This window comes from Thermochaetoides thermophila (genome assembly GCF_000221225.1).
Source record: "Thermochaetoides thermophila DSM 1495 unplaced genomic scaffold scf7180000011806, whole genome shotgun sequence".
NCBI lineage: Eukaryota > Fungi > Ascomycota > Sordariomycetes > Sordariales > Chaetomiaceae > Thermochaetoides > Thermochaetoides thermophila.
Genome location: NW_006383023.1, coordinates 1658039 through 1685025, shown reverse-complemented (window position 1 = coordinate 1685025; position 26987 = coordinate 1658039). Strand labels below are relative to the sequence as shown.

The 26987-nt window shown below is 52.5% G+C and overlaps 8 protein-coding genes across 8 annotated transcripts; 3 read left to right on the top strand and 5 right to left on the bottom strand.

Moving 5' to 3' along the window:
• Nucleotides 1–2219: 2219 nt before the first annotated feature.
• Nucleotides 2220–3047, top strand: CTHT_0004780 (uncharacterized protein; the record flags this gene model as incomplete). Its single annotated transcript, XM_006690955.1, has 1 exon — nucleotides 2220–3047. One exon carries the CDS (start codon nucleotides 2220–2222, stop codon nucleotides 3045–3047), a length of 828 nt encoding a protein of 275 aa, XP_006691018.1.
• Nucleotides 3048–3142: 95 nt separating this feature from the next.
• Nucleotides 3143–4915, bottom strand: CTHT_0004770 (pseudouridylate synthase-like protein; the record flags this gene model as incomplete). The annotated part of the gene is made up of 1 exon (XM_006690954.1): nucleotides 3143–4915. The coding sequence occupies one exon, from the start codon at nucleotides 4913–4915 to the stop codon at nucleotides 3143–3145; it is 1773 nt and encodes a 590-aa protein (XP_006691017.1).
• A 576-nt stretch (nucleotides 4916–5491) lies between these two features.
• On the top strand, nucleotides 5492–6175 carry CTHT_0004760 (uncharacterized protein; the record flags this gene model as incomplete). Its single annotated transcript, XM_006690953.1, has 3 exons — nucleotides 5492–5565; nucleotides 5627–5843; nucleotides 5897–6175. 3 exons carry the CDS (start codon nucleotides 5492–5494, stop codon nucleotides 6173–6175), a joined length of 570 nt encoding a protein of 189 aa, XP_006691016.1.
• A 75-nt stretch (nucleotides 6176–6250) lies between these two features.
• Nucleotides 6251–6883, bottom strand: CTHT_0004750 (uncharacterized protein; the record flags this gene model as incomplete). The annotated part of the gene is made up of 2 exons (XM_006690952.1): nucleotides 6251–6610; nucleotides 6752–6883. 2 exons carry the CDS (start codon nucleotides 6881–6883, stop codon nucleotides 6251–6253), a joined length of 492 nt encoding a protein of 163 aa, XP_006691015.1.
• Nucleotides 6884–8819: 1936 nt separating this feature from the next.
• CTHT_0004740 (ribose-phosphate pyrophosphokinase-like protein) lies at nucleotides 8820–10391 on the top strand (the record flags this gene model as incomplete). The annotated part of the gene is made up of 3 exons (XM_006690951.1): nucleotides 8820–9471; nucleotides 9622–9651; nucleotides 9766–10391. The coding sequence occupies 3 exons, from the start codon at nucleotides 8820–8822 to the stop codon at nucleotides 10389–10391; spliced, it is 1308 nt and encodes a 435-aa protein (XP_006691014.1).
• A 6218-nt stretch (nucleotides 10392–16609) lies between these two features.
• Nucleotides 16610–17545, bottom strand: CTHT_0004730 (uncharacterized protein; the record flags this gene model as incomplete). The annotated part of the gene is made up of 1 exon (XM_006690950.1): nucleotides 16610–17545. The coding sequence occupies one exon, from the start codon at nucleotides 17543–17545 to the stop codon at nucleotides 16610–16612; it is 936 nt and encodes a 311-aa protein (XP_006691013.1).
• Nucleotides 17546–18645: 1100 nt separating this feature from the next.
• On the bottom strand, nucleotides 18646–19296 carry CTHT_0004720 (uncharacterized protein; the record flags this gene model as incomplete). Its single annotated transcript, XM_006690949.1, has 2 exons — nucleotides 18646–19167; nucleotides 19234–19296. 2 exons carry the CDS (start codon nucleotides 19294–19296, stop codon nucleotides 18646–18648), a joined length of 585 nt encoding a protein of 194 aa, XP_006691012.1.
• Nucleotides 19297–23644: 4348 nt separating this feature from the next.
• CTHT_0004710 (uncharacterized protein) lies at nucleotides 23645–25222 on the bottom strand (the record flags this gene model as incomplete). Its single annotated transcript, XM_006690948.1, has 1 exon — nucleotides 23645–25222. The coding sequence occupies one exon, from the start codon at nucleotides 25220–25222 to the stop codon at nucleotides 23645–23647; it is 1578 nt and encodes a 525-aa protein (XP_006691011.1).
• Nucleotides 25223–26987: the final 1765 nt, after the last annotated feature.

Here is a 26987-nt window from a genome sequence, read left to right as displayed (position 1 = left end):
GCCCAGGCAGGATACTCCACATTCACTAACCTGGGACATTGTTAGCGCTACCACTAGGCACAGGGCCCCAGCTCCAGTGAACCGGGGAGCGTTCCCGGTGGGTTGGTTCGCTTAGCATAAAAACCGCTCTGGACTGCTGAGCTGGCTGGCCCAGCGCGCTTGTTGATCTCCCATTGATGAATTGGTATTGCACATGACCTGCTTGTTGGGAGGGTCGAAACGCTTGGATGTTCCTTGTCTTAATTCGAGAGATGGTCCGTTTGTTTGGAAGAGAGGATGGCGAATAGACAAATGGTGATGGTGACGATACCGTTCGTTGGAGTACTGGCGGGGCGGTTAACGATGGCGATCAGCGTTTGATCTCGGCCTTTCTATATCGGCGTTTGGAGCCTTTCCGTTCTTCCCCGGAAGCGCAACAATAGGAGGATTTCTGATTTGAAGGATGATTAGATGGAATTTGGCCGATCCTTTTCTGCGCGTTTGGCTTCGCCCAGAAAATTGAGTAGTCCACTTGGACGAGAACAAGCGCGCGCTTTTTCGGCAATTTTTTCTTTCGTGTTTTTTTTTGATAAACGAGAAAGAGGTTCAGCTTCAACCTCTCATACGAAGTACGATGAAATGGCTCATAACATGGTTTCGAAGTACCTCAATACAGTATTGTAATCCGGTCCTTACTGTGCGTAACGTTGGTAAAATGTCTGCCAGTTCAGCTCAGGTTGACAGGTTCGCCGGCGTGGACCGTGGACTGTGCAGCAGTGCCCGAGCGCATGGAACTATCGCCGACTGGCTTCTCTTGGTCATGCGGGCGCCCGCAAGCCACCAGCCATGGCGTCAATAAGATCAACCAATATACTTGTCACATCCGGGGAACTCTGCGAAAGCAAAGATGGCTTTCTGTTTTGTGCCGGTGGAAAGAAAGCAAAAACAAGCACCGACGTTGTCTCGGTAAGCTGTGAAAAAGAAATGAAATGACTCCAGTCACCCACAGCGCAATCAATATACAAACAAGCCACAAGCCATCTGCGTGTGGGAGATACTTTGTGGCCAAGTTACTGACTAAACGGAGACCTTCATCTGCTGTTTTGTTGTCGTTGAAGAAAGCCGGCCTTGATATGTTACACCCCCAACTTCTTATCTCCATAGCATGCAAGCAAACGGCAAGGCCGCTGCTCGCTGGCCATTAACAGCCGCCGCTGCGAGATGGAAGATCCGACTTTGGTGAAGAACACAAGCCACGAAGTTGATCACTCTTGACTGGCCAGCTAAAGACAACAAACCACCCCACACGGGCACACAGGAGACAAACTTGAAACCGCACACACTTCATGGCGCGGGTTGCCTGTCAAGGAAGCTGGTCGACGTGGGGGCGACCAACAGCCAACCGCCGAAGCCACGTGGAAATGTATAACGGCGTCTAGCTGGTCGCGGGGAATGGCCTGTAATGGAAGGTCTTTTAGACGTCTTGCTTGTCACGGATGGTCCAGGATGGAAAAGCTTGTTTTGGACGGCTTTCGTGGCAGTTTCAGAGGGGAGACACTGGGGATTGCCTCAGAGGTGGATTGAAGTAACGAACTTAGAGAGGCAAGTTGGCAAAAGGTTAGACGGCGATGAGAATTGGGCATCGAGTCTTTGTTGGCGATGGTCTGATTTGAGGTCAATATGAAGTTTCACCAGTGAATCCCAGGGAGATCGGGGTTTTTTAATCATTGTAGAGCTGTCACCAAACATTCCGTCCCCGAAACAACCCTGATGACGGACTCTGAACATCCAGTTGCTCCGGGCCGCACGTGAACAAGCACCCGTACCGTCGCCGATCCTGCTCTGTTGTTTCTCCGAAAGGCCGATAAGACCCCATCATCACCATTTCTAGGGTTAGGGGTTTTATCGATAAGCCTGCAGCGGTTCTGACTTAGGAGCCGTAACATCCAGCAAACTGGTTGACCGTTCAATCACGCATTTGAACTCAACAACAGGCTGTCGGCGGCGTCGGCGGAGCAAAAGATGGATACCTCCAAATGATACCGTTGATAATACTTCGCTCATTTTTAAACCTAAGTACCAACTTTGGGATACTGGGACAAAAATCATAAAATATCAATCAACCCGCCCAACCGAGGCGATCGCTCACTCAACCACCACTCAACATCACCAGCACACTCCTCACAACCTTACTATCAAACAAATTATTGACTTTAGCACAACAACCAGCCAACAAAAAAATGCTAACAACACCTCCAACACTCTATATCCGCCGCCCTTCGCCAACAACAGCCGAATTCACCGTCACCACCTGCCCGCCATTAACTCTACCCCTTCGTCTCCTCCTCGCAGCACTCAACCTCCTGCGCGGCATCATCGCCTTAGCCGCCGCAGCACTTTTCTACAAACGGTTCCTCGAAGACAGCCCGTTTATATTCCCTTTCTCTTTGCCCTTCGGGTTCGGGCCTAGGAATGTCACGAGGGGGGCTCAACAGGCTGCCGGAGGAGGGACAGATGGAAGCGGGATTGGGTACCTAGTTCAACTGGTAACAACATCTCTATCGCAAGTGGCTAGCTTGCTAGGCAAGATCGCCGCCCCCTTCCCCAGCTGGGCCGTAGCATCGGTCTGCCTCCTCGTCCTGCACATCTCCCTCTTCACCCGCCTGCACACAACCGAATCCGTCCTCGTCCTCCGCGGCCTGGGCATGCAAATCTCCTCTTCCCCCGGTGCCGCCCGCAGCCCATACCTCGGTAGCAGCAGCGGGGGCGGCACCGTAGGCTTTTTTGGGTTCCGGCTTTTTGGGCCTTGGCCGTGGCGGACGGAGCAGAGGTTCATTCCGACGGAACAGATCCGAGATGTGCTGATTAATGAGGCGTTTCGGGGATTTGAGGTTAGGTATTGTTTGATTGTTGTTGTGGAGGGAGAAGAGGATGTTACAGTGCTGTTTCCGGGGCTGTTGCCGAGGAGGAAGATTGTTGAGAGGGTTTGGAGGGGTATTAGGGAGTGTTTGTGGGAGGGAGAGGAGGGACGGAGGATGACGGGGACGGGGAGTCTGAAGGAGAGATAGTTCGTTATCGGAGGGGATGTACACGGTGTTGGCATGGTGTTATTCTATCGTTGTCATGATTATGTATCTTTCCCCCCCTTTTCTCTATGCACAGTTTACTCCTCGCCGCTATCCATCGCACTGTTATCGCCTGTCTTCCTAGCCTTAATCGCCGCCCGCCAATTCTTCGTCTGCGCCAGCTCCGCCGAATTCTTAAACCCTTTACTTTGCGCCCACTTATCATTAATCTCCTCCGGCGAAGCCAACAACGGCCTCTTCAACACCGGCACATAGCTCCCCGACGGCCGTCCCGTATTGCCCCCCTCAAACACCCTCTGCCCCGGTCTCGGTCCCAACTCCCCTCCAATCAGCTTCCTCTCCAAATTCGGCCTCTTCGCCACTGCATCTAGCAATCTCCCTGCCAACAATTCATCCATCTTCCTTTCTCTCCAAGTCTCCCACAGTTGATCCACCAACCCGCCCGCGCCGTGCAAGCTCCCCGGGCCGTCTTCGCCAACCCACACCCAGTCAATCCCATCTTGCACAGGCTTGTCATACCCTTGTGCGGAAGGGTCATGCACATTGGCCATCTTGCGCGACATATCCTCATCTAGCTTGGGGAAGATGCAATCCCACAACACGAGGGGCACCTCATCCGCCATGGCATAGTTCGGTCTGCGCGGGTGCGAGTCTGCATCGAGCAGTTCTGTGACGAGAGAGGGCTTTTCTAGGCCCTGGCCGATGGCGAACAGTACGGAGACCATGTGCCGGATTTGGTGCCAGAGGAAAGCGGAGCCGCGGACGTGGAAGTAGTAGACCTTGGGGTAACGGTCAGAACGGTCAAATCCTGATGGGAGAAGGTCAGGACGTTGGGTCAAGAAGGGCAAGGAAGATGTGGCGTCGTCAACCTCGACGATGTCAGCTTCAAAGACGCGCCGCGTGAAGTTGCTGATCTGTTTGGCGCCGTCGACCTTGCAGAAATTGCGGAAGTCGTGGACGCCTTCGAAGAGTTTGGCTGCCATACGCATCGCGTCGATGTCGAGCCAACCTTCGCGCGGTTTGTTGGGGTCATTGCCGTCGCTGCTGGCAAGGCCGGGGTCGAGAGAGGGCGGGAGTGGGGAGAAGGCCGGGTTGGTGAAGAAGTAACGGTATTGGCGCTCGTAGCAGGAGTAGCGCGCAGAGAAGTTCGGCGGGAGGGTCGGTGCCCAGGCAAGGATGCGAATGTCGGGGGGCAGGAGACGGTTCAGGACACGCGGGTAGTTGATCTCGTCGGCGATGGGGTCCCATTCGGACTTGATGACCTTTTGTTTCTTGTCGTCCCCTTTTTTCTTCCCCTTCGTCTGCTCTCCTTCCGCAGGCACATCCGTCATCTCAACATCCTCCTTAACCTCCTCTTCTTTCTTCGAAACTGGCCTATTACTCCTAACCTTAATCGTAATAACCTGCCCAAAGGCGCTGACACCCTTGTCCGTGCGCCCACACTTTGAGTATTCCCATGGCGTGAAGTCAACCTTGTCGGGGTTCTCTGGCCAAATCAGGCATGCTCTGCACAGGGCCTTCCAGAGCTCTTCCTCGATCGTCGGCACATTGGCGCTGCCTTGGTACTCGAAGCCGCCGTAGTTCTTGCCCAGGTAGGCCAGCTTGAGGGCAATCACACGTGTGGAGTACTTAGAAGGGTCGAGCTTGCGGTTCTTCTTTTGCTTCTTTTTTGGGGGGGCGGCGGCTTGTTGCTGCTGGTATTGAGGGTGTTGGGATTGTTTGGCGGCGGGCTGTGTCTCATGTGATTGTTGTTGACGTTTGAGCTGCTCCTCAAGATCTTTGAGGCGCTGGACAAGCTGATCTTTCGACCAGTCCTCGTAATTAGGAGTCGTCGATCCTGCTTCAGCCATCCTAGTAGGAGTTGTGCTCAGGCCGCGACGGCACGGACACAGGCGTGAATAGTGAGACTGAAGGTGAGGGTAAGAGTGAGAATGAGAGTGAATCTTCACGCGACAATGAAAATGAAAATGGCGATGAGGGTCGACGAGAAAACCAATGAGGGGACTGTGTGGGGCTGAAGTCGTTGAATGCGGCCGCAATGACAGCGCAGAGCCGTGGTGGCGTAAGAGTGTCCTCCGTGTGCTGTTGGTGATGGTGCTCATTGCCCGGATACAACCCTTCAAAAATTCATCAGCATCGTTTCCATCCCCTGATTGATGGCCCTGCGTCCCGTCCCAACTTGTGACTTCTGTGCAAACTCCCGTCACTTGGCTGCCAGATGAAATCGTACGGACAGAAAAAATGTGGGTCTACATCTGGCTTGGCATCACTCAGCGTTATCGATAGCCTTTTCTAACGGTCGCGATAAGAAGTTGGGGGTCTAGCGTTGGGGGATTGATAAGGGAGACATGAAGCCCACAGCAACATGATCAAGTTCATGTTTGGCCATTTCACTGAATCGGTTGCTATGTCCTAGCAATCACACCATGGAGGGGCCAGAACACGCGATCAAAATTCTGCTTCTGGGGGATGAGCAATGTGGCAAGTCTACATTTTTATCGTGGGTGCTCTATTCACTTGATATCCTACGCCATCCTGCTGACCCATTGCAGAAGAATTAGCCAGGGGCGACACACCCTCCGCGGCCCCGTTCCCATCCAGATGCTCCGTGACATGGACCAGCCATTCATCTTCGAAGTCCGCTCCAAGAAAGGCCGGTACCGCTTCGAGTTTTATGACACCGCTAGTCCGGAAAGCTGGCGGCTCCTCCACCCCGACGTGGTCATCCTCTGCTACGACATCAGCCAGCGGTCAACCCTCGTCAACCTCCAGAGGGTGGTATGTTTTGCCCATAACCTTCTTTCCTCCGAAGCTCTGGCTGACAATAATAGTGGGTTAAAGAGGTGAAGTTGACTTTCTCCACCAGCGACACGCTCCCAGTGTTGGTTTTGGGGCTCAAGAGAGACCTCCGTCGAGAAGATGACCCCAACGGCGTGCTCTTACCGCAAGAAGGACTCTGCGTAGCGCAAGAGATGCGCGCTGACAGATATATGGAGTGCTCTGCCGTAACGGGCGAGCTGTTGACCGAGGTATTCGACGACATCTGCCTGACCGCCGTCAAGACGACAGAGGGGGGCGGTCAATCCGAAGGAGGATGCGTCATCCTCTAGGTAGCGGTAGCCTGCCATGAGCGCATAAGTTTCGGCGGCCGCCTCAGCAAGCGGCCTGCTCAACGTCAAACCAACTCAATGGCCGTTCTCAATCGATGGCACAACATCCTCCTCCATAGCCTCGCCCTCGCCGTCTGCTCCCTCCTCCTGGCCCTCGGGATCATCACGGCCCAGCACCTCAACGATGATATCGACGATGCGGTTTTGCTCGTCCTCGGTGAAACGCTCCTCCATGTCCTCGATAGCAGTGCTCAACACGGCGCTGTTGGTCGGACGCAGGTTCAATATCGACAGCACCTCGCCCTTGGTCAGCTCGCTCGGCAGGTTGGCCTCGCGCAGCCGCTCTAGCAGCCGCGAGATGGCCTCGGCCGAGTACGCCTGCGTCTCGTCCTGCTTCGCCAGCGGGCTGGGCTGCGTGCGGAGGTAACTGATGACCTATTTGTCGAGTCGAGGTGTTAGTAGCTGGAGGTATGGAGGGGCAGAGTCTTGGCTCGATCAGGAACTGTGGGGGAGGGGTAGCTCAGAGCTTCGCGTGGCTGACTAGGGCGGGAGGAGGGGAATGGATGGTAGACCAACCTCGGTCATGATGTGGTGGGCATTGCCTGGGACCCGACGGTTCTGGGTCTTGTTACGCTTGCGCAGGTCGACTATGTGCTGATAGACCTCATAGTTGGAGAGAAGGGCATTCTGTGACTCGAGGATCTTCATTTTGGGCCACCGATTGTGTTACTTGGATCTGGATAGCAGCTGTTCTGGGGATTGGACGATGGTGGGACGAGACGACTCCTGGAACGCCTGATATTGCAAGATTTTTTTGTTATTGATAATCCTGGCCTGGCTCGTCTTCGAGCGCCGTTATCCCTCCAAGACCCTGTGTTTGTTTGGGTCGACTCCACGAGACTTTCTTGTGGTTTGTTTCACGTGGCAGAGGCTTGCAGGCTAGAAGCGCTGGAGGCAAAACCTTGTGTCCCTGCTCGAGGAAAAGCCGGAAGCCGGAGAAGCTCGTGCTGGAAGAGGCGCATTGAAGAAACAGCGACCAGCTACAGCGAAAAGACACTGCACGCGAGCCAAGAGAGGGGCCTGGCCCAGGCACTGGACCCCGCGGTCCGGCTGCACGGCTCATGGATCGCCCACGGAAGCAGGCGACTGGCCAATCAGGGAGCGCGTAACTTTGCCCCTCTATTGCAAAGTTCGACTCTTATTGGACAAAAGCCCCGAAAACCCCCACACATCTGCAACCTCTGCGGGGCAGAGAGCGGTACGTACCCAGCAGGCAAAAAGGCAGTGTGGGTGGTCGCTAGCCGACGTCAAAAGCACTCGGCAACAAAAAGTTTGATGGTTGCAACTCCGCCCGTAACCCCGTCGCCCGCCGCCGTTGCTGCGCTGTTGCATGTTGCAGCAAGCCAGGCGCAGACCGGTAGGCGCGAAGTGGGCGAGACGCAAGTCGCAATTGGACTGGCGAAGAATTTTTTTGTCGCAAATGCGCCGGTCCCCGGATTTGCTCGATTGCTTGATGCGTCTTGATTCAGCTCGGGCCCCATGCCTGTGATCGATGTGCAATCTGCCCAGTCCTACTGTTTTCCCTAGTTGCCGTGCTCATCAGTGTCTTGATTCTTCACCGGCTGCCCGGGTGCCGTTCTGTGCCCTGTGACCAGGCTTTATCCACTCACCTCCCCATCTTCGCTCTCAACCTTGTCCAGCGTGCAGGGACCGAGTCTGCAAGCAAGACACAAGAAACTGGACGCAGAGGCCATCCATCCTCCACAGTCCACGCTCAGCATCCAAGCACGCCGACAGAGCATTGTTCCGATCTGGGCTCTGGGCTCTGGCTTTTCTGATTTCTCTCACAAGTCTGCCACTCCCTGTCCCTTGACTCGGAACGGTCCTCTTCCACACCCACAGTTTCCACCCTTGTAGCCGCAAGATGCTCTAGGTTCCTCACTGAGACCGTTGCCGTCTTGTTTTCGTCTGTTTCCTCCCAGACTCAGGGCTTGCCAGATCTTTTTTTTTTTTTTTCCATCGTCTCGTCCCAATCCAGTGGCTGCCTTTCTGTCCTCATCAGCGTCAATACCTAGCAGCTGCATCGGCTTGCTCTGTCTCGGGGCACAAGACACAAAAGACATCTTTAATCCATAGATCAATCCGATCGGCGCAGGTCAGGCCCCTCTCTGCTACCATCCGCACCCGCTGCGCATTCGCATACAGGATCCAGGGCTACCCTCGGCACTTTATAATTTTTTCTAGTGCCCCAGTTTCCCAGTCCCTCCGGCCGGTCGACGGCTGCGCAACGTCGCCCGTCGTCACGAACTTCATCTCTGCTGTCGCCGACCCGCAGCCAGCCGTTGGCCCGTCTCTGCGAGAACAAAAGCGCTCCGCTTCTTCCCAAAAAACGCGTGGTTTTCTGGTACTTTACACACCTTGGCCGTTGGTCCATCCATCAGCAGTCTTCAGTCCCGGCTCCTCCCTTGCCGTCCTGGGCCTGCTTCGTCCCGTACCCACACAAAGCCACAGCAACCACAACGGCCAGATCTCTAGCCTGGGGAGAAAAAGCAGTTGGCGGCAAACCGTTCATCTCTTTGATCTCATCCCGTCGCTGAGTGGCCGATCAAACCAGTTGAATTGACTCTGCACCATTGCCATCAATATGGTCCGCAACATCGTCGTGCTTGGTGGCAACTCGCACCCGGAGCTGACCAAGAGCGTCTGCGAGATCCTCGGCATCCCGCCGTGCAACCGCATCTTGACCAAATTCTCTTCAGGCGAAAGTCGCTGCGAGATCCAAGACTCGGTCCGTGGCAAGGATGTCTACATTATCCAGACCGGCTTCGGCGGCAACGGCAGCCGTCTCAACGATCATTTCATGGACCTGTGCATCATGATCTCGGCCTGTAAGACCGGCTCGGCCCGCCGCGTCACTGCCGTGCTTCCTCTCTTCCCCTACTCGCGCCAGCCCGACCTCCCCTACAAGAAGACCGGTGCCCCGCTCTACAAGGCTCAGTCCGAGTCCGACAAGAAAAACTACACCTTTGACAGCGTGCCGGTGACCCCCGGCCCGGGCACGGCCCAGAGTACCGGCCTCAGCAACGGAGCTGATCTGCTCAAATCAGCCTTGACCAACGGCAACGGCCATGCCAACGGCGATGCCTACTTTGGTGGCCAGAGCATTTACACAACACACGACTACGAGAATGCCTCTCATGTGGGCGCCTTCCAGGCCAAGCCCGGTTACAAGCAATGGGTTGCCCAGGCCGGCACGTTGGTTGCCAACCTGCTAACCTGCGCCGGTGCTGATCATGGTATGTTTTTTGTACCCGATCCGAGAATTAGATTTACCCGGGTCTTGAGAGTTGTGCTGCTGTGGTATCGGCACTGACATGTCGTGGGACTCGGGAAATTTTGATATCCCACATGCTAAGACATGTAACTAACACGTCACCCGGTTACAGTAATCACCATGGACTTGCATGATCCTCAAGGTATGTGTAACGGCTTTTGATAAGCGCTGTCTTATCGTGTGGTGCACGCCAAGGAGGCTCTGCCGTCTTTGCACACCACCATCCTGTTGAAGCAAGTATTGACTCTCCCCTTAGTCCAGGGCTTCTTCGACGTCCCCGTCGACAACCTGTACGGCCGGCCGCTGCTTAAGCGGTACATTCAGACACACATCCCCAACTACAAGGATGCCGTCATCATCAGCCCCGACGCGGGCGGCGCCAAGCGCGCGACGGCCATCGCCGACAGCATGGGCATCGACTTTGCTCTGATCCACAAGGTGCGCTCTCCCCCTCTGGCCCCCATACAGGCTTACCAACACCCATTGTTCTTCACACAGGAGCGCCGCCCGACCAAGATCACAGACCGGCAGAATGCCAGCATGATGCTGGTCGGCAACGTCACGGGCCGCGTGTGCATCCTGATCGACGACCTGGTCGACACGGGCAACACTATCACGCGTGCGGCCAAGCTGCTCAAGAAGGAGGGCGCGACCACCATTTATGCGCTCATCACGCACGGCGTGTTTAGCGGCGATGCCATCAACCGTATCAAAGCTTCTGCCATCGACAAGATTGTCGTCACCAATTCGGTTCCTCAAGACGAGCACAAGGATCTGCTGGGTAATAAGCTGGACGTGCTTGATATCTCACACATTTTTGCCGAGGCGATCCGCCGTGTCCACCATGGCGAGAGTATCAGCGTGCTGTTTAACCATGATTAGACCAGGAACCGGCTCGGAGCGAACATGTACTATCCATGAGCAAATATCATCGACATGATTATCAATCAGCATCACCAAACCACATCGACATCAACCAAACAAACAACTAAGCATCTGGGTGGAAAAGGGGGTATCTAAAAAAAAGTAAAGCATGCGAAAGGGAATCATTATATATCTGGCGTTTTTCTCTTCCTCTCTTAGCTCTCTATCTACTATTGGAGTGGGTTGTTCTCGTTTCCTTTTCGCTTTTTTTTTTCTCTCTGTCTTGGATGGACACATGCAGTATACAGAAAAGACAATTGCATTGGGTGGTTACCTGGATTGATGTTTCGGTCTGTCTACTCACTTTCGCCCTCTATAACTATGGAGTGGGAGGGGTGAAGAGACAGAGCTGATTTTGAACCTAGGGCGTTTGGGTATTTGCATTCCCTTTTTGCTTCGATTCCGCTCTCGCTGTTGGGTTACCCCTCTCCAGTTCCCACACTCTCTCCTTCAACAAGGTGAGAGAAGGAAAGGGGGGGGGGAATAATATCATGGGGCCGTTTGGGTAGACAGGCAGAGAGCGTAAGCTGTTCCAAGGACTTGTTCTCGGTGGGTGTTGTTTATATCAAAGATCAAGCCGCTTACTTACCCATCTGCTCAACAGTGGGACGCTATTGGGGGTTGCCATGCTTAACTCCGTAGGGACGCCCAGTTTACGTTTCGTAGCTGACAGCTACAAGTCTTGTTGTTTGTCATGCATTTTGCTGCCATTTATGTGCGAGTTTCACGGGACCTTGTTGTGAAGAGAATACCTACTACCTATCTACGTGCTGCGTACTTAGGCAGATCTTGTTCATTTTAGGGTCATCCGTGACAGGTTGACATCAGGTTCTAATGGCCGATAGATGGCTGAGTACTGTACACGTGGGATAGTTGGCGAGAGAAAAAAAAACTTGATAAGAAACGTTGATAGAGTAGTTGCGTTGTCCGATCGACGGGCTTTATTGTGTCTTTGTGGTTCCCCATGTTCAACACCCACAGACCTAGGCCGGAATCTCTCATCTTTCTTCCCCAGCCACGTGGTGGACTCTCACTCACTGCGATGCAATGCCATGCGACGCCACTCTCGAACCATTTATTCATCAGTCCATCCAGTTTGGTTTCGGAGCCGCTCTGTTGTGGTCACTCACAACCGCATTCTCCTTCCCTCTCGACTGATTCCAGGCCGTTCTGCTTGTTGGGAGCTTGGAGGGGACGACAAAGAGACTGCCCAGGGTTCTTGGCGCCATGGGGCCTGGGTCGACCCTCGGAACCGCCCATCACGGCAAGCCCGGTTCCCGGGAGCGTTCTAGAAGCTTGGGCTCTTTTTTGGCTGGACGAACGGTGCAGGTTGCTAGATACAGCGGCTTACATAATCCCATGACAACTGAGCGCCAAGATTTCACAAGACAGGAGCTTAGTTATATGATATCATGGAGTCGTTATTGGCCTTCGTGATCTAAGTATCTCAAGTGAAGCCCAAAATCCGCTCAGCCTCCTGCAACTGCAGCAGAGCAAGGCTGGGAAGATGCACGACTGTCAACTGGTTGGAAGGCGGGCTCGCACAACACCATTATGGGTCCCCACATCCAGACAAAGTTTCATCCTCAAATTATGATAAAACAAAATAAAGAAAAAATGCTGTCCGGTCTGTGAAACTTCGGTTGCCTAACGGAGGGCCTGATGGCAAGCTACAGACAGAGTAATATAAATACCTACCTAGAGAATAGCATGATGCCTGAAATGATATCTAGAAATTACACAATCCTTTCGATGCCTCTTTGACCAGTGCCTAAAGTCCCTCAAAAAGATTCGCCTGCTCAAGTTTCATTTTCGTGTCCCGGAGGAAGCATCAGACAGTACCCAAAGTGCAACCAACGATGCTGATACCTTGAAAAATCTCAGTCACGGTAATTATCGTCGCTGTGGTTGCTCCTCTGGAAACATCACTGTCAAACTTCCTCCCCTCTTAAGCTATGAAGCTGATCACGATGAGACTTTTACACTTTCCCACTGGCGATTGTCTCACTGCTCGATCATCCAGAGTATGCAGCTCTGTCTTACACTTGGCGTGACACCATCGAAGAAGAATGGACCTCAGTTTGAAAGTCACGGAGAAGCGGAGCAGCTACTTAGGTTTCTTGACCCCCGGGCCCAGGCACTGGTTAAGTTCCGCGCCCAGCAAATGGGCAAAGAAGATCGATATATCCTCCTTCGTTGAAGTCGTTTTGGCGTTCGCCTAAGCCTATACAACTTCCTCTGCCATTTCAGAAGAGTTTCTGGATAAATGATAAGAGCTCCAAGCTAGTCATTGCTCAGGGAAGCAAAATCTCATCAAATTTGTTTTAGCAGCCGACTGGCCGTGGGAAGTGTGCTGGCAAATCCACGGCAGGTCCGGCATAGTAGCTGAGACCGCATTACGGATTGATGCTGTGTGCATAAACCAAGAGAACGTACTCGGGCGTAGTTAACAGGTGATGCTAATAGGAGAAGTCTATCGCCGTGCATCTTCCGTCACGTCGTGGCTGAGCGCAGATTGGTCCCTCGTTCGTGGAATATAGCTCGCTTACGCTCTCTCTGAGAAATGGAAAGCAAATATGCGCGTTCTCACCCAGTTTCAAGAGCAGAATACTTTGCAAAGATTAAATATGAAAGAAATGCATGAGTGTGAGCAATATACCGGCAGGTGTAACGGTCCTAATGCAAGAAGCGAACAAGACTAACACCATAGACACCAACAGGGTGGCCAGATTCTTCTTCATATTCTTCTGGCGCCCCCGAGCAGCACGATAGCACCAAGTTGTCGCTGCTGGCTATTGAAACGATGAGACAGACGCGGCCTATGTGGCATAGGATGGGCGAGCTCATCGCTCTCCAAGGCACCTTTGCTGCAAACTACTTCAAGTGGGTGTGGACTCTACAAGAGCAGATTCTGGCAAATCCGGCAGGACACATCTTTATGTGTGGGCCGATGATGGTCCCTGTGCAGGTCATGGATCAAGTAGCTGACTTCTTTTGGCACTTGATTTCGGCAGACGCAGATCTGCTGCTATCTCGGAATTCCTCTCGAGAAGGCTTCTTATCAGAGGGGTCTAGCATAGACAGTGTAGTGTGGCTTTCCATGCGCCGCTCTCTCAGGCGAATTTTCTCGTGGTGGCATTTGTCAAGTGTTGTTCAACAGGGGAAAAGCTTTGAGCCTCATGTCTGCGTTGCAAGCTGCTAGCCTTTGTCGCAGGGCAACAGATCCCCAAGACCTTGTTTACGGGTTGATAAATATCATACCGCCTAGCCATGGTATCGAACCAGACTATCTCAAGTCTGTTCGTGATGTATACATAAACTGAGCTATCGGCGCGATGAGGGAATGCGGCAACCTGGATCTGCTCATCAATGCAGGTACAGCATACGAGGGGATGACAAATCTCGATCTTATATTCTGGGTTCCAAATCTCTCAGAGATTTTTCAATAACCCAGTGATACTCTACAAGACTCAAGACGACGCCCAGACCGAAAACCCTGCTTGGGCTTTTTACCTGAGACCTTCAAACATGGCTACATCTGAGACCAGCTCGGGCACGGTCCTCTTATCTATCGATGTCACCCCAACGGGCACACTAAAGGTTTGGGCATGCCGTAGGGCAACGATAGAGGATATTGCTCAGCTTCCTCCGCAAAAGGGGTTCCTGGAATGGGCGTATCCTGGCCGTCATGAAACCATTGTCAGCTTCTGTTTGAACTTCTTGCTACTTGTCCAAGAATGCCAGCAAGAAAATGAAGGGAAAACACAGGCAAAATGTCCATATTGGAACACTGCCTCTCCTCCGTGCGCTGTTGCAGCTTTTCCTTTCGAGTTCTGATAGAACGAACCTTATGGCACCTACTAGGCCGGAAGCGGACACGTTGGTCGCAATGTTCATGGTTTGGCTTCTCGATCACATCTGGGCCTTTTTGAGTCGAGAGATTGAAGCTCGGTGGGACGGAGCCAGAAAGAAAGCTTGTGAAGAAAAAGTAGGCATGTGAACTATGATTAGACTGGTCCCGCTCCTTGCCACAGCATATGTAACCAAGGCGATCCTCGGGTTAAGCTTCGGAGATGGTTTCACTGGTTCTTTTTGCAAAGTTGCCTTTTCAGAGGCAAACTCAAACATGGAGATAGCACTTGATTGGCACAACTTCCTTGATCACTTGGACTCTTTAAGACAAGACCGACTATTTTGTTTTTTACGACAAAATGTGCATATTATACAGATGCCATCTGCGGTTGATGGTGACAAATGATGGTCATCGGCCTTCTGGGGCCGAAACTATCGAATCTGGAGACGAAAACTACAAAGTTGAGCACTATTTTGAGCCGCTGGCCTTCCGAAAGTTGGAGGACTCAACATCAGGGGTTTCAAACATGGCAGTCACCCTCAGGACACTGCGAAATTGTAGGAATTGATCCTGGGAGCGACCGGAGCTCGATTGAGGAGCTTAAGGAGATATTATTGTTTAAAAAAGCATAGCGGCTGAGCAAAGCGGCCCAGAGCAAAGCCAGTCGAAGTGAAGGCACTTGTAGGCAGATTTAAACGAACAAAGACGAATGGAATCATTGTTGAGCGCTGCTTGGAGGAACCGTCTACATAGAGAGGCGATTAATATCTTAGGCATGATTAGTCTATGGGCTGCCGAATACAGCTTGTTAATCAATCATGGAGCCGAACCCGACTACTAGTACTGCCTGCTCGACGCGTAGATTGATTGGGCTGTCCATTCCAGGGTACGCCGGCTGGTACTGGTTAGACTTGATAGCTCAAGCAGGCGCAGTCAACAAGGTCCAAGATTCCTATAATATCAGGTCTTGCTTCAGGGGTTACAGCGCGTATATAGAGATATATATGGTATTGGAGGGCCTAATAGGAGAGATGCGAGCTCCTTCTTTGTTGTTTGCCGAACAAACCATCCACCACCACTGAGTTGAAAAGCCTATTCCAACCCGGGTGTAGTCAGCCTATATGCCATTGTACGCTCTATATTGCAAGGTGGTTGCCGATACGAATGCCAGTAGATCATGAGGATCAATATATCGGTACTTTCTCTAGCCATCGAATGGTTACAACACGTACCTCACCTACTTGCTGAGAGAAGCACAAGGATGATTAACTTGTTTTGTCGGATACAGCTTATGGGTTGGTGGTAATGATCAGGTCTAGGGCTTGGTCATTGCTGTCGACTGCGACAAGATTTATATAACAAGAATATGACGAATCGATCTTGAACCAATTCTAGAAAGTTGAATAATCAGTAGATTGGCTTGCGAAGATAAACCGAATTTGTCGATGTAACGTTTAACTGTTATTAGTATTAGGTACTCATTGATGACAGCCACATGCAATACTTTGCTCGCCTCTAGTGTAAGCATAAGGCAGGGAGTTGTCGCCCCTTGGTCTGGTACCAGATATCGAGTCTACCCACTAATACTAGGGTGATTGAACCCTTCAGTATGTTACTATTCGGGGACAACTTGTATTTGACTGAGGAATGGTCAAAGGAAAAATAGTACGTACACTGAAAACACTCAACACCAAGATTTATTCCTATCGGCAGCTCCATCGATGCTCAGTCAAGCTTTCTGCCAGGAAGCGACGAGCTCAAATGGTCACTAACTGTTTTCGGTATCTGCCCGAAAGACAGAATTATAGCATCCTTTAGGATTGGTTATTGGAGCCGAAATATCAGATCCGTGACTGGCATACCTAGCCACGAGGTCAAGGCATTGTATGCAGCTTATTCGCAGCTTGCGCCTCGCTCTTTCGAGCTGAGAGGGATGTAGGGCAAACTGGCGTTGACGCCCCTTGATTATTCATTAAGTCTCAAATGCCAAGTTGCGCTGTTGATGAGCCCCCAAATTTATGGATGTCTGGGTATTCGGGGAGTTCGCTGCTACTTCGCAGAGGATGATGGAAAAGGGACTCTTTAAGCTTTAAACCAAAAATCAGCCAGTATTATCAAACTTGGATGTATGGTAATTGTCACTATCACTCATCGTCTACAACTAAGAGTGAAAAACTACCTTACCAAAGGAAGAGTTTCTCATGGGTATCTTCACCGTTCTTAAACATTCTAAAAACGGAACTGACAATCTATTTTACTCGAACTTTGAGCTACTGGATTGACGCAATCTTACCAAAACTGCAAACCCAAGCCTTCGAGCCCTCTAATGCCTCATCCTCTTCCCAATCTCACTCTCCCAGTCCTTGGCCCTTTCAAATCCATTTGAATGTGTTTGATAATCCATAAACGCCTGATATACCGCCTCCTGGTTGGTGACCACAAACGGGCCGTATTGCACAATCTTCTGGTCGAGCGGCGTCCCGGCCACAATCACCAACCGCGCATTCTTCTCAGCCCCTTCCTCAACACTCACATACACCGCATCTCCCTCCTTCTCAAACACTACCATGTTATACTGCCCGACCTTCTTCTTATCACCTTCTGGATCCCCCAACACAACGCCTCCCTCCAACACATACACAAACGCATTCCAGCCCTCCGGTACCCGCTGGGCGATCTTTCCGCCCGGTTTGACCTCCAAATCCAACAACCACACCGGCGTATACGCCAAATCCTTCACACTCTCGACCCCCTCCGACACCCCCGAAATAACCTTGACCGTGACCTTGCCTCCATCCGCCTGCACAACTGGCACCTCCTCCCTCCTCAAATCCCTATACCTCGGCTCACACCCCTTCAACTTCTCTGGCAAATCTACCCAAAGCTGTAATCCCACACTCTTCTCCCCATCCTTGAGGTCAGGAGCTGGCATCTCCGCATGCACAATGCCTCTCCCCGCTGTCATGAACTGCAGGTCACCTGGCCTAAGCAGACCCCTATTCCCTGCAAAATCCTCGTGCTCCATGCCGCCGCCCAGGAGGTATGTGATGGTCTCTTGGCCGCGGTGCGGGTGGTCGGGGAAGCCGGCGCCGGGGGAGACGAAGAAGTGGTCGAGCATGAGGAAGGGGGTGAAGTTGCGGAGCTGGGGGACACCGATGGCGCGACGGACGCGGGCGCCGGCGCCTTCGGCGGTTTCACGGGCCGTGAAGGCCAGGCGGATGAGGCGAGGGAGGAGCTTGGAGGTTGTTTGGGCGGTCATGTTGGTCGAGGGTAATGTTGATGCTGATGGTACTGTGGTTACTGTTGTGGTTACGACTTGGATGCTTGGCTCTAGTACAGAAGTTCTAACATTGCTCTCTTGAGGCTCCGAAACAATGTTTTGAACTTGAGTTGTTGCTCTCTTTGCTGAGGGTAGTGACAGTGCGAGTGATAGTGATGCTATCGATAAGGAGGGCAGATCGGTTCTTGCCAAGAGAAGAATGACAACCGAGAGAACTCCCACGACGGCAGACGCAATGATGGTGATTCGAGAAAAAGCCGTCATGGAGAGAGTAGACTCGATCGAGGTATTATATACTAGAAGCGCGCATGCACATCTTCCAAAATCTTCTTCATGCCTCTCTGACAAACGTGGTTGTCAAAGCTTTATAAGACGCTGGTAAGCTGGTGGTTGCCCCTCCTGCGCGAAGCGACGCAACGTCCCCGCCCAGCTGTAAAAGTGGGGTGCCAAGCATGGACCATCCCCAATCTGACATTCTTACTTGCTTACGTCATGGGCTGCTAATCTGATGCTCAGTGAGTTGGGCTGCTGCATAATCATTTGAAACGCAGCTAGGATTGGAATATGAGTCTTGAAATCCAGCATCGTTGGAGACGATAATTCTCATGAAGTAATCCGTAACACAGCCTCACATTCTACGAAGTCGATCGTCATCGTAAACCCCCTTTTCTTTTTTATTACAACTAAGTCTTTGACCAACATGCCGAAGTCCAACCGAACCCGTCTTAATTCTCCCTTGATGAGTATCCGATAACAAAAATTCAATCCCAACCCTTTTCCCAAGTATAAAAAAAGACAAAAGAAACCGCCAACCCTGAACCTCCTCTTCTATCCCGAGGCCCGTCTGTTCAAGGTATCTGCACACTTCCGGCAGCCAAGGAGGGGAGGAAATCATCTCTCGAGCTTTCACAAGGCGAAGACTAGTTCAGTCTGTTCGCCCATCGCTTGTTGGTCTTGAACCGAGTCGTTGCGGTCTGGGGATCTTCCCAGACGGCGGAGAGAACGATAACAACGGCAAACGAGAGCCAGCAACAGTAGGCCGTGGCCATAAAAGCCAACTCGTGCAGACCCTCCCCTGTTCAGGAAGAGCTCTTAGCACCAGCCTCGCCTTGGGGAGCAGAAGCAGTAGCGGCTTCAGCACGGCTAGCAAGGAACTCCTTGACCTTACTGAACGTCTCGAAACCCAGGTGGACGCTTTCCTCGGTGATAACCGCCGCGGTCTTAAGGGCGGCCCGGCCACGTGCCACAGTCTTGAGGGGCTGACCACCTGTCTCCTTGTAGGCACTCTCGTAGACCTCGGTGACGTGCTTGACGGGGACGACGACGATGTTGGCGGCCTGCTTGGCCTCCTCGATGATCTCAGGTGTCGACTTCTTCATAACCGGGAAGCGCTCCTCGGCCTTGCTCAGGGTCTGCTCGCCGAAGCTGTCCACCTTCTCAATATAGCCCGCCAGCAACCTGTTGTACGGTCCCTGAAGGACAGACAGAACCGGAGACCCGATTTTGTAAATCGTGCTCGTCACTTGGATAGCGAGTTGACCGAAGCGATGATCCTGGAACCGACGGATGCCCTCCTGGACAACGGGGTAGGTCAAAAGACGCTGCCATGTGTTAGCTATATGTTTTGTCGGGCACATCATGGTGGACCCAGGCGACATAGGACTTACCCGAAGAGTGGCGGACTCGGGCGACTCGCCGTTAACAACAACAGCCCTGTTCTGAGAAGCCATGGTGTATATATGGGATAGGTATCTTGTGTCGTTGGCCAATGTCAGCAGGGATGGTTGACCAAGAGAGAGTATCGAGAAGCTTAGGTAGAAGCTTCAGTGCACTTTCAGGTTGAACGATGAATTGGTGAGGGGCTTGGGAGGGAAGACTCACGGGTCGGTGTTGATATATAGCGCTTGACAGCCTTGGCCTGTGCCACGAGGGTTTTGCGCAAAGGTGATTTTTTCGCGGGCTGTGACCAAAGTCTGACGATAGAGGAGATCTGAGGGAACAGGCAACGGGAGAAGACGGGAGGAGACGGCAAGATATGTAGGCAGGTGAGGATACGTACTGTAAACGTCAGGTCAAGTACCCAATGGGATGCCCCTGCCCAACTTGGCAACCCTACGCCACACCCCGTCACGGCGACCCCGCCGTATGTGCATCCACGGACCCAGTCCGTCGATTCAGCTCTATTATGATTGATCCATTCATCCCGGGTGCTCAGTGCTTCATGTGTTTCTGCCAGACCAGGGGAAGTAGCCGGGGGAGCCAACCAAAGCTCGTAGACAAGGCTTTGCTCTTTCCCGTCAGTACGCTTGCAGCAGGACTATCGCCCATGCAACCAGCTGTAGCACCGACAGCTCACCGAGACGGCACAGACAGCATAGTTCATTTCACATCAAGAATCCCAAAAATTAAAAAAAAAATAACAGTGGGGGGTGCACAATACGATGCAATGGGACATTGAGAAGGTCTCATGGTCGTGCTAACCAAGCCGGTCAGCCACTCATAACGGCCTGCAAGATAAGAAACCGACCCCATGTTGTCTTGGCGCTGCTGGCTGACATGTGAAAGTGGTCAGGGCCCAGAGCTGGTGGACTTGATCTGAGCTCCCAATGCCAAACCGCTTGCCAAGCCACCGCGTAGCTTCCCATCAAGCTGGGACGCCGTGACCCTGTAAACTTGAGAGGGGGGGGGGATTCTTGCAAGGGAAGCTCACAAGACACGGGAAAGATCGTTTCTGTTTCGTCTGGGAAGCTTGTTCACCGGCCCAGATTGTATCATCTCGCTCGCAACTCTTCGTACCATCTATCGACCTCCATGGCATCATGAGCACACACACCTCGGGGTTTTGCCCAAGGGGCGAGATCTACTGGTCCACAATCGCCGGTAAGACGCCTTTTGAGAGCGTATCGACAATGTTGTGTGCCTCCGGATGACGATCTGAGCCACAAAGGCATCTCAAGACTTACGGTCCCCCAACCCCCAACCAAGCTTGAGTATTAGCAACAATCTCACCTGTTGTGTCTGTCCCTGAAGCGCCCGTAGCATAAACATCCCCTCATTCTCCCACGCAATCATCAGGATCATTGTTTACACGTGTACGCCTTGGAGATAACGACATGGGATGAGTGTGCCCCGAGCGCTGCGGTCAGCGACTCCAGAATTGACGCGATTGTCGCAAAACTGCCACGCCCAACCGCTCTTCACTGCATTACCCCTCTTTGTGTCGAAGTGATATGCGTTATGCCTCAGGTGTAAGGCTGCTTGGCCTTCCCAGAAGTGGTGCCTGTCTTGTGTGTGAGGCAGATCGGAGACAAGAGAAACAAAAGTCTTAGCAAACCAGGCACAGATTCGCCTTCCGCAGCCTATGTAGCCTGGCCCCACCTGGCCGCCATTGTAACCTCACGGACCTGATCCGTGATCGACAAGCCCATGACAGGGGCCGCAACTTTCACATGTCAGGACTTTCTCAGCATGTCAGGAGAGACGGCCGACCAAGGCCGGCTGATGATTGTCATCGACTGCCACAAGCCACAAGGGTCTTGAGCCAAGACCAAAAAAGCCGCCGAAAAGTTTTTTTCCAGACAAGCTTCCAAAAAGCAACAGCCGAGTCGATGACATCGTCCCTCGAATGCTGCGAGTGTTTATCATTCGCCACACTCTCTCCGAGGATGACCGTCATCCCAACATTGGCGAGCCGAGGGATGGCACTGTCGCTTTGCTATCAACTGCTTTGAAAACCATACTCTTAACTCACTCCGCTTCTCTCTTGTGAAAATGATCAAAAGGTGCAAATGACATCTGAAAATGTCCGTCCACCCAGCAATAACCGCCGCTTGGCCCACGCTCGGGCCGAGCGAAACAAAGCCTGGCAGAAGTTACCGAAAAGACGAAAGCCCCACCAAACCTCTAACCCGATCTGTCATCGGCTTGGGCAGCTGCACTGATGAGGAACCCTACTTGTACATAGATTCGTACGGCTCTTGAAGCATTGTGGTTGGTAATACAATTGCACTAGCTCGAAGCTATTGATGTCTTGGATTGATTTTTGTTCGGTTAACTTTGCGAGATGCAGAAACAAAGCCGTTGTTCTCGACTCTTCGTTTTTTTGAGGGCAGCCCGAGTCGGGCTACCTACATTAGTGTGAGAGACACGTAGGATGCGCTGCGGCGCTAACAGATGCATGGGCCATGAGGGGACCCTCTTTCAGGCACCATGATTTGTGAGCTGGCATAAGATGTTCTGTGATGTTGAAATGCCACGTCTATTCCTTATGTCCTTGGGTTAACGTTTGTTCCGTTTCTCTATTTTTTTTACTCGTGAAAGGCTCAGAGAACTAACTCTCAAACATGATACATAAAATCAATGACTGTTTTGGTCTGCTAAGCTGCAACAACCAGTAGCATTCCGTATACCCGGGCGACAAGCGTGTGCAAGTCCCTACATCTCCAGTCTTTATGCCCAAAGAAACAAACAAAAAAAAGCGCAGGTGTGCGTCTGTATTCAACTCCTTCGATGACGTGAAATGCCACAGTGAAAGAGGGGTTGGCCTTTCGCGGAGAGAGAGAGAGAGACTGAAGCCAAACAGAACCCCAAATACCTTGGGTTAATCATATGCTCGCACACAACATCACAAGATGAAGGGGATCCAAAACACAACTGGTGTTCACTCGAACTTCGTCACGAGCGACGTTGTTTAGATCCTACAGTCGAGCCGACAATACGCCCCAACACATCCCACGAAGAAGACCCAGGGTCAGCAGTCATGCCGATCTCCTAACGGTCTTTCTCATAACCCTGTTTAACGGAAATCTCAAAGAAGGCAAACAGCCATAAAAGTCTCAGGCTCGCATCCAAAACCTGCTTTCCCTTCAACGTCATTCGATTCCTCGATCCCGGAACTTTCCCGTCCCGCTTGCTCACCTTCCTAACCTGCCAATCGACCAACCAAATGATCAAGTACACTTCCCTTCTTCATCTTCTTCCATGCCCTCCCTCTCAAGACAGGATCACTTTCCCGGATGTTGTGAAACTGTGATAGCGCTTTTGGTGTTGACATTGCTACCTTTCTGCTCCCTCCTTGCCCTAACCCTAGTACCCTGTACGCTACAAACCCTGTTGCTGCTGCATGCATCACACCACGCTCCATCCTGAGCCTCTCCTGTCGGCGGGAGCAACCGAAGCGAAGCTATGGGACAAGTGGTGGGGTACCCTAGGCAAGTAGGTAACCGGGCACAACAACAGGAGGGAGGGATACCCACATCTACGTACTTCTACGTGGGGGTACAAATCGCTTGGTTGCCACCTGGATTCATCAATCGTTATATGGTTAGGGAGAGTCGATAGATATGTAGGTCGGTATTTAGGCCGTATATCGTGTCGAGATGGTTGTAGCCGAATTAGAAATTACAAGGGGGTATCAAAACCGTCCGTCTCAAAAACATGCTGTGCTTCGTAGGTCGTACAAAATATGCATAACATCACACATGCGTCTCCCCTTCATCGGGAGACGTGCGAAGCGAACGACGTGAGGCCATATCTATCGTAATCTGTTGTGAATCCTGTCAGTATCACTCAACGAGATAAGAGGAATAGATGTTTGTAGTATAGATAGGTGATGCCTTGAAGCTGTTTCTCAGAGCGAGGGACGGGTAAGCGGATGAGAGAGGACAAAAGGGGAAGGAGAGGATGAAGGAGTGATGCATTACTCACTGGCGGCACTATCGCCAGCCAGTTTCTGCTTGCCGTTGACCCCGGGCTTGGACGCAGGCAGGCTCCTCTGGTGGCCGCAGCGGGCAGCAGAGCACAAATAGCCTGCACACACTTGTGGGCCAGCAGCGGGCGGGCAGACAGGTCGGCCGCGTGCGGTAACTCGCGCGCACTCCCGGTGCTGGTGTCGGGATTGGAGTCGGAGTCGAGGGCTTGCCCACGTTAAAGGCTAGCCTCCTCCAGCCAGAGCCAACTGCTCCAGCCCAGTCATGCTGTCCTCGTGTCGTGCCCGCTGAAGTGATGGAAAATATAGAAGATCGAAACAGGAACAATAATAAAAACAACGAAAATCCCACAACAACACTGAACCGTTACTCACCAGCTGATGTAGTCCTCATCTGAAGATCTGTAGTCCACCAGCCGCTTGGGAGTCAAGGAAGGAGATTTCCGCTGAGCCCCCTCGGGCTGGTGGGTGTCGGCGGCAGTGACGGCCGGGGCAGTAGGCGTTTCCGCGTGAGCGGGGGAGCTAGTGCTGGCCGTGAGGTTGGGATCCCCTTCCCAAACCTCACCCTCTTCGTCGGACGACGACTCGCTGCTGTTGCTGGTGCTGCTGGTGCTGTCGTTGTCGCTGTCATCGTCCTCGTCGCTCGCGGCGCCACCCCCTGCATTAGCGTCCGGCATCTCAAAGTCGTCGTCAACTTCTCCCTCCTCAGCCTCCGACGATGAATCGGCGTCGGCCTTGGGTTTCTTGCTCGGGCCGCTACTGTTACCGTTCTCGGGAGCCCGCTTCTGGCCCCGGGGACCGTCGACCACCGACCATCCCGCCGGCAGACCGGTCACGCCCGGCGCCACGGCGTGGATGGTCGGGAATTCGATCACCGTCCGTCCAGCAAGGATATTGGTGAAGTTGTCGTTTGCAGCGACGGGGAGCAGCAGCTTCTGGTTGGGCTTGCTGCGCTCGACGAAAGCTAGGAAGAAGCGGCAGGTCGTGAGCGCGGATTCCAGTGTGGGCGGCTCGTACGGGGCGGGGATATCGTTACTCCAGGCGCCGCTAACGTCCTGGGTCGTGTATGGCGCCGGGGACCACGTGCTCTTGTCGAAGTCTTGGTGCTGGTATTCGGCAGGGAAGGGGAGAGCATTGGTGGTGAAAAAGGGGATGTCGTCTTGACGGATTTTGCGACGCTTGTTGGGGTGGGCATCGTCGTCGCGGTAGTAATCAGAGCTGATCTCGAGTTTCTTCCGGTATTCAGCGGTCTGGCCACGATGCCACCACTGAAGGGCGCCTGCAAGACCATTGGCCAGAGAGTTGGACTCAAGGGTCCGATAGAGGATGCGATGTGGCTGCTGCTGTGGTTGGAAGGTCAAGCGAACCGGCAGGGTTCCATAGATCAACCACTCGACTTGCCAGTTGATGAGTCGGTCCTTGTTATAGAAGCAGGTCTTGTTCTCTTTGTGGCGCGATAAGCCACTGGGCGCGACAATGACGTCGATGTCGAGTTCGCGCAGGCGCCGGCGCACTTGTTTGTCGAAACCGGGAATGATTTTTTGGATGGAGTTCTGCGCACTCCGCTTCTTTCGCAATTCCTCGACGGGAATATGTCGTAGCTCCTCGCCAATCCAGATCTTTCGAAACGCGCGGTCTTCGTCAACGGGGCGCAGCTCTTTCTCGTTCAGGATTCGACGTTCCTCGATAATGTCCTTCTCTGCTCTCTCGATGGCACGCTCGATGGAATGGAGGAAATTGTAGTCGTGGTCGATGCCGGCTTCTGTCCGCAACTTCTCGAGGGGGATGTAGGCGGCCGGATTGCGCTTGCCACTGCAGTCGGCGCGAACTTTGTGCTTCTTCACGCAGTCGAGCGAACAAGTTCGCGCGCCGCAGCCAGGGCACTTATACTTAGGCGCCTGACTGTGGCAGATGCTGCAAAGAGCGCTGAGAGGCGTGGTCTCTGACATTCTGACTGGCTTAACGGGATCAGAGATCAATGAAACGATCTCAACAGCTGAGCTGAAACGAAGGCAAAGGATAAGCAAACGAACGTCGCTTGCAATTGGAAGAGAAGGCAGGAAGAGTGGTTGGTCGTAAAAAACATATCTCGAGATGGATCACTTCTCGGCCTTCATTTTCTTATCGATAAGATAATCGCATTTTATCTGAATCTACTGGGCCCACCACCCCACGAGTTCGTGCTACAATGAAAATCTCCACAAGGGTCTTTGTTCTCGTGGGATGATCCCGAGGTCTTCCCCCATGATCCGCGTAATAAGCTTCGGTCGAGGAACTTCGTTGGGGTTGATTTTACTTCAGACCATCTGAGGTTCCTTTGCCTCAGCCAATGACGTTTGCGAGGGCAATAACAAAGCGGTCAAAATCAATTGTTCTGTTTCCGCGGAGGTAATGCCGTTAAATGTTTTTAAGCCCTCTTCGTCTGGTTCTCTCGAACCACCCGCTCACGCAACGCGTCTCATGCTGACAAAGCACGAAGAAGGACAAAAAAAGAGATGACGCTGAGAACAGCTTTGGTAATCCAATGAGCGCAGCATTGAGTCGGGGCAAGTGCTGCAAAGAGCCATAATCGATCCAGTTTTGGACTGATCGAGATCGATTTTTGCCTTTCTTTTTTTGACGGTAACGTGCATGAAGACACTGTTGGTCTACCACTATGAGGGCAACAGTCTTGCTTACGTGTTGGTAATGCGATATCTTGTCCAACGTTTTGTCAGTCTTTGGCGCACAGATCGGCAAGCCGTTCAAAGCTGTGGCTTCGTTGCTGCAAAACAACTGAACACACACAAACGCATGAAGGTGTTGATACGGACACAAACTGTAGAGCTCAGATAGCTCTATAACGGTGTTTCTCTGGAACTTCCCTCGCCTTGTCTCAAGTAAAGAGGTGAGCTTAAGAACCCCACTTAATACTATGGCGATACCCGGTATCTTTGCTCTTCGGGAGCTTCGAAGAGCCCGGATAGCAGAGTGGTTTTGCAGCAGGGCGTTGAGCGCTGGTAGGTGGTAGCGTCACAATGCATATACATCACGCTTTTCGACGCTGTATGGGTTGCATTGCGCCGGTCTTTAGGCAAATAGAGATCTCCACCTTTGCTAAAAGTTGGGGGCAACCGTGCGCCGTTTGCTCGCGGGAGTGAGACGGTTGTTGATGTGATCGAAAGCTCGGGAAGAAATCTTGGGATCGCGATGGCAACAAGATCCCAGGACTTCTCGGACCTTCTCTCGACGTCTTGATGCCACAAGTAGTGACAGTCGATGAAAGATTCGAAAAGCCTTGGCATTGGTTAGTTCGCCGACAGGGACACAGGAACATCGGATTTGATTTGGTTTTGTGCGAGCCACGACAACCGACAGTGCAGTGTGGCATTGGAGTTGTGTGTTGCACCGGTGGGAGGAGCCCCTTTTTTTTGGTCACCCCGCAGCCGATCGACACAGCAGATCACCGACTGGTGTCCAGTCTTCCATGTCTTATAGTTGCAGGTTTGCTTAACGATCTTGTACTTTGATCGGAAGTATGCGCTTTGAGAATCACCCAGCCATCCGTTGAAGCAGACGTCATCATGGCATGCAGAGAAATTGTCTTATTGATTAGATCGTGCATTCTGCAAACGTTCCTCCACCGAGCCCAGAACCAGGTAGCTCCATTGCCGGGAACAAAGAAAACAGAGCAGCAGAAGCCAAGGCTGGTTGGCCCTGGGCCCTGACCACAGT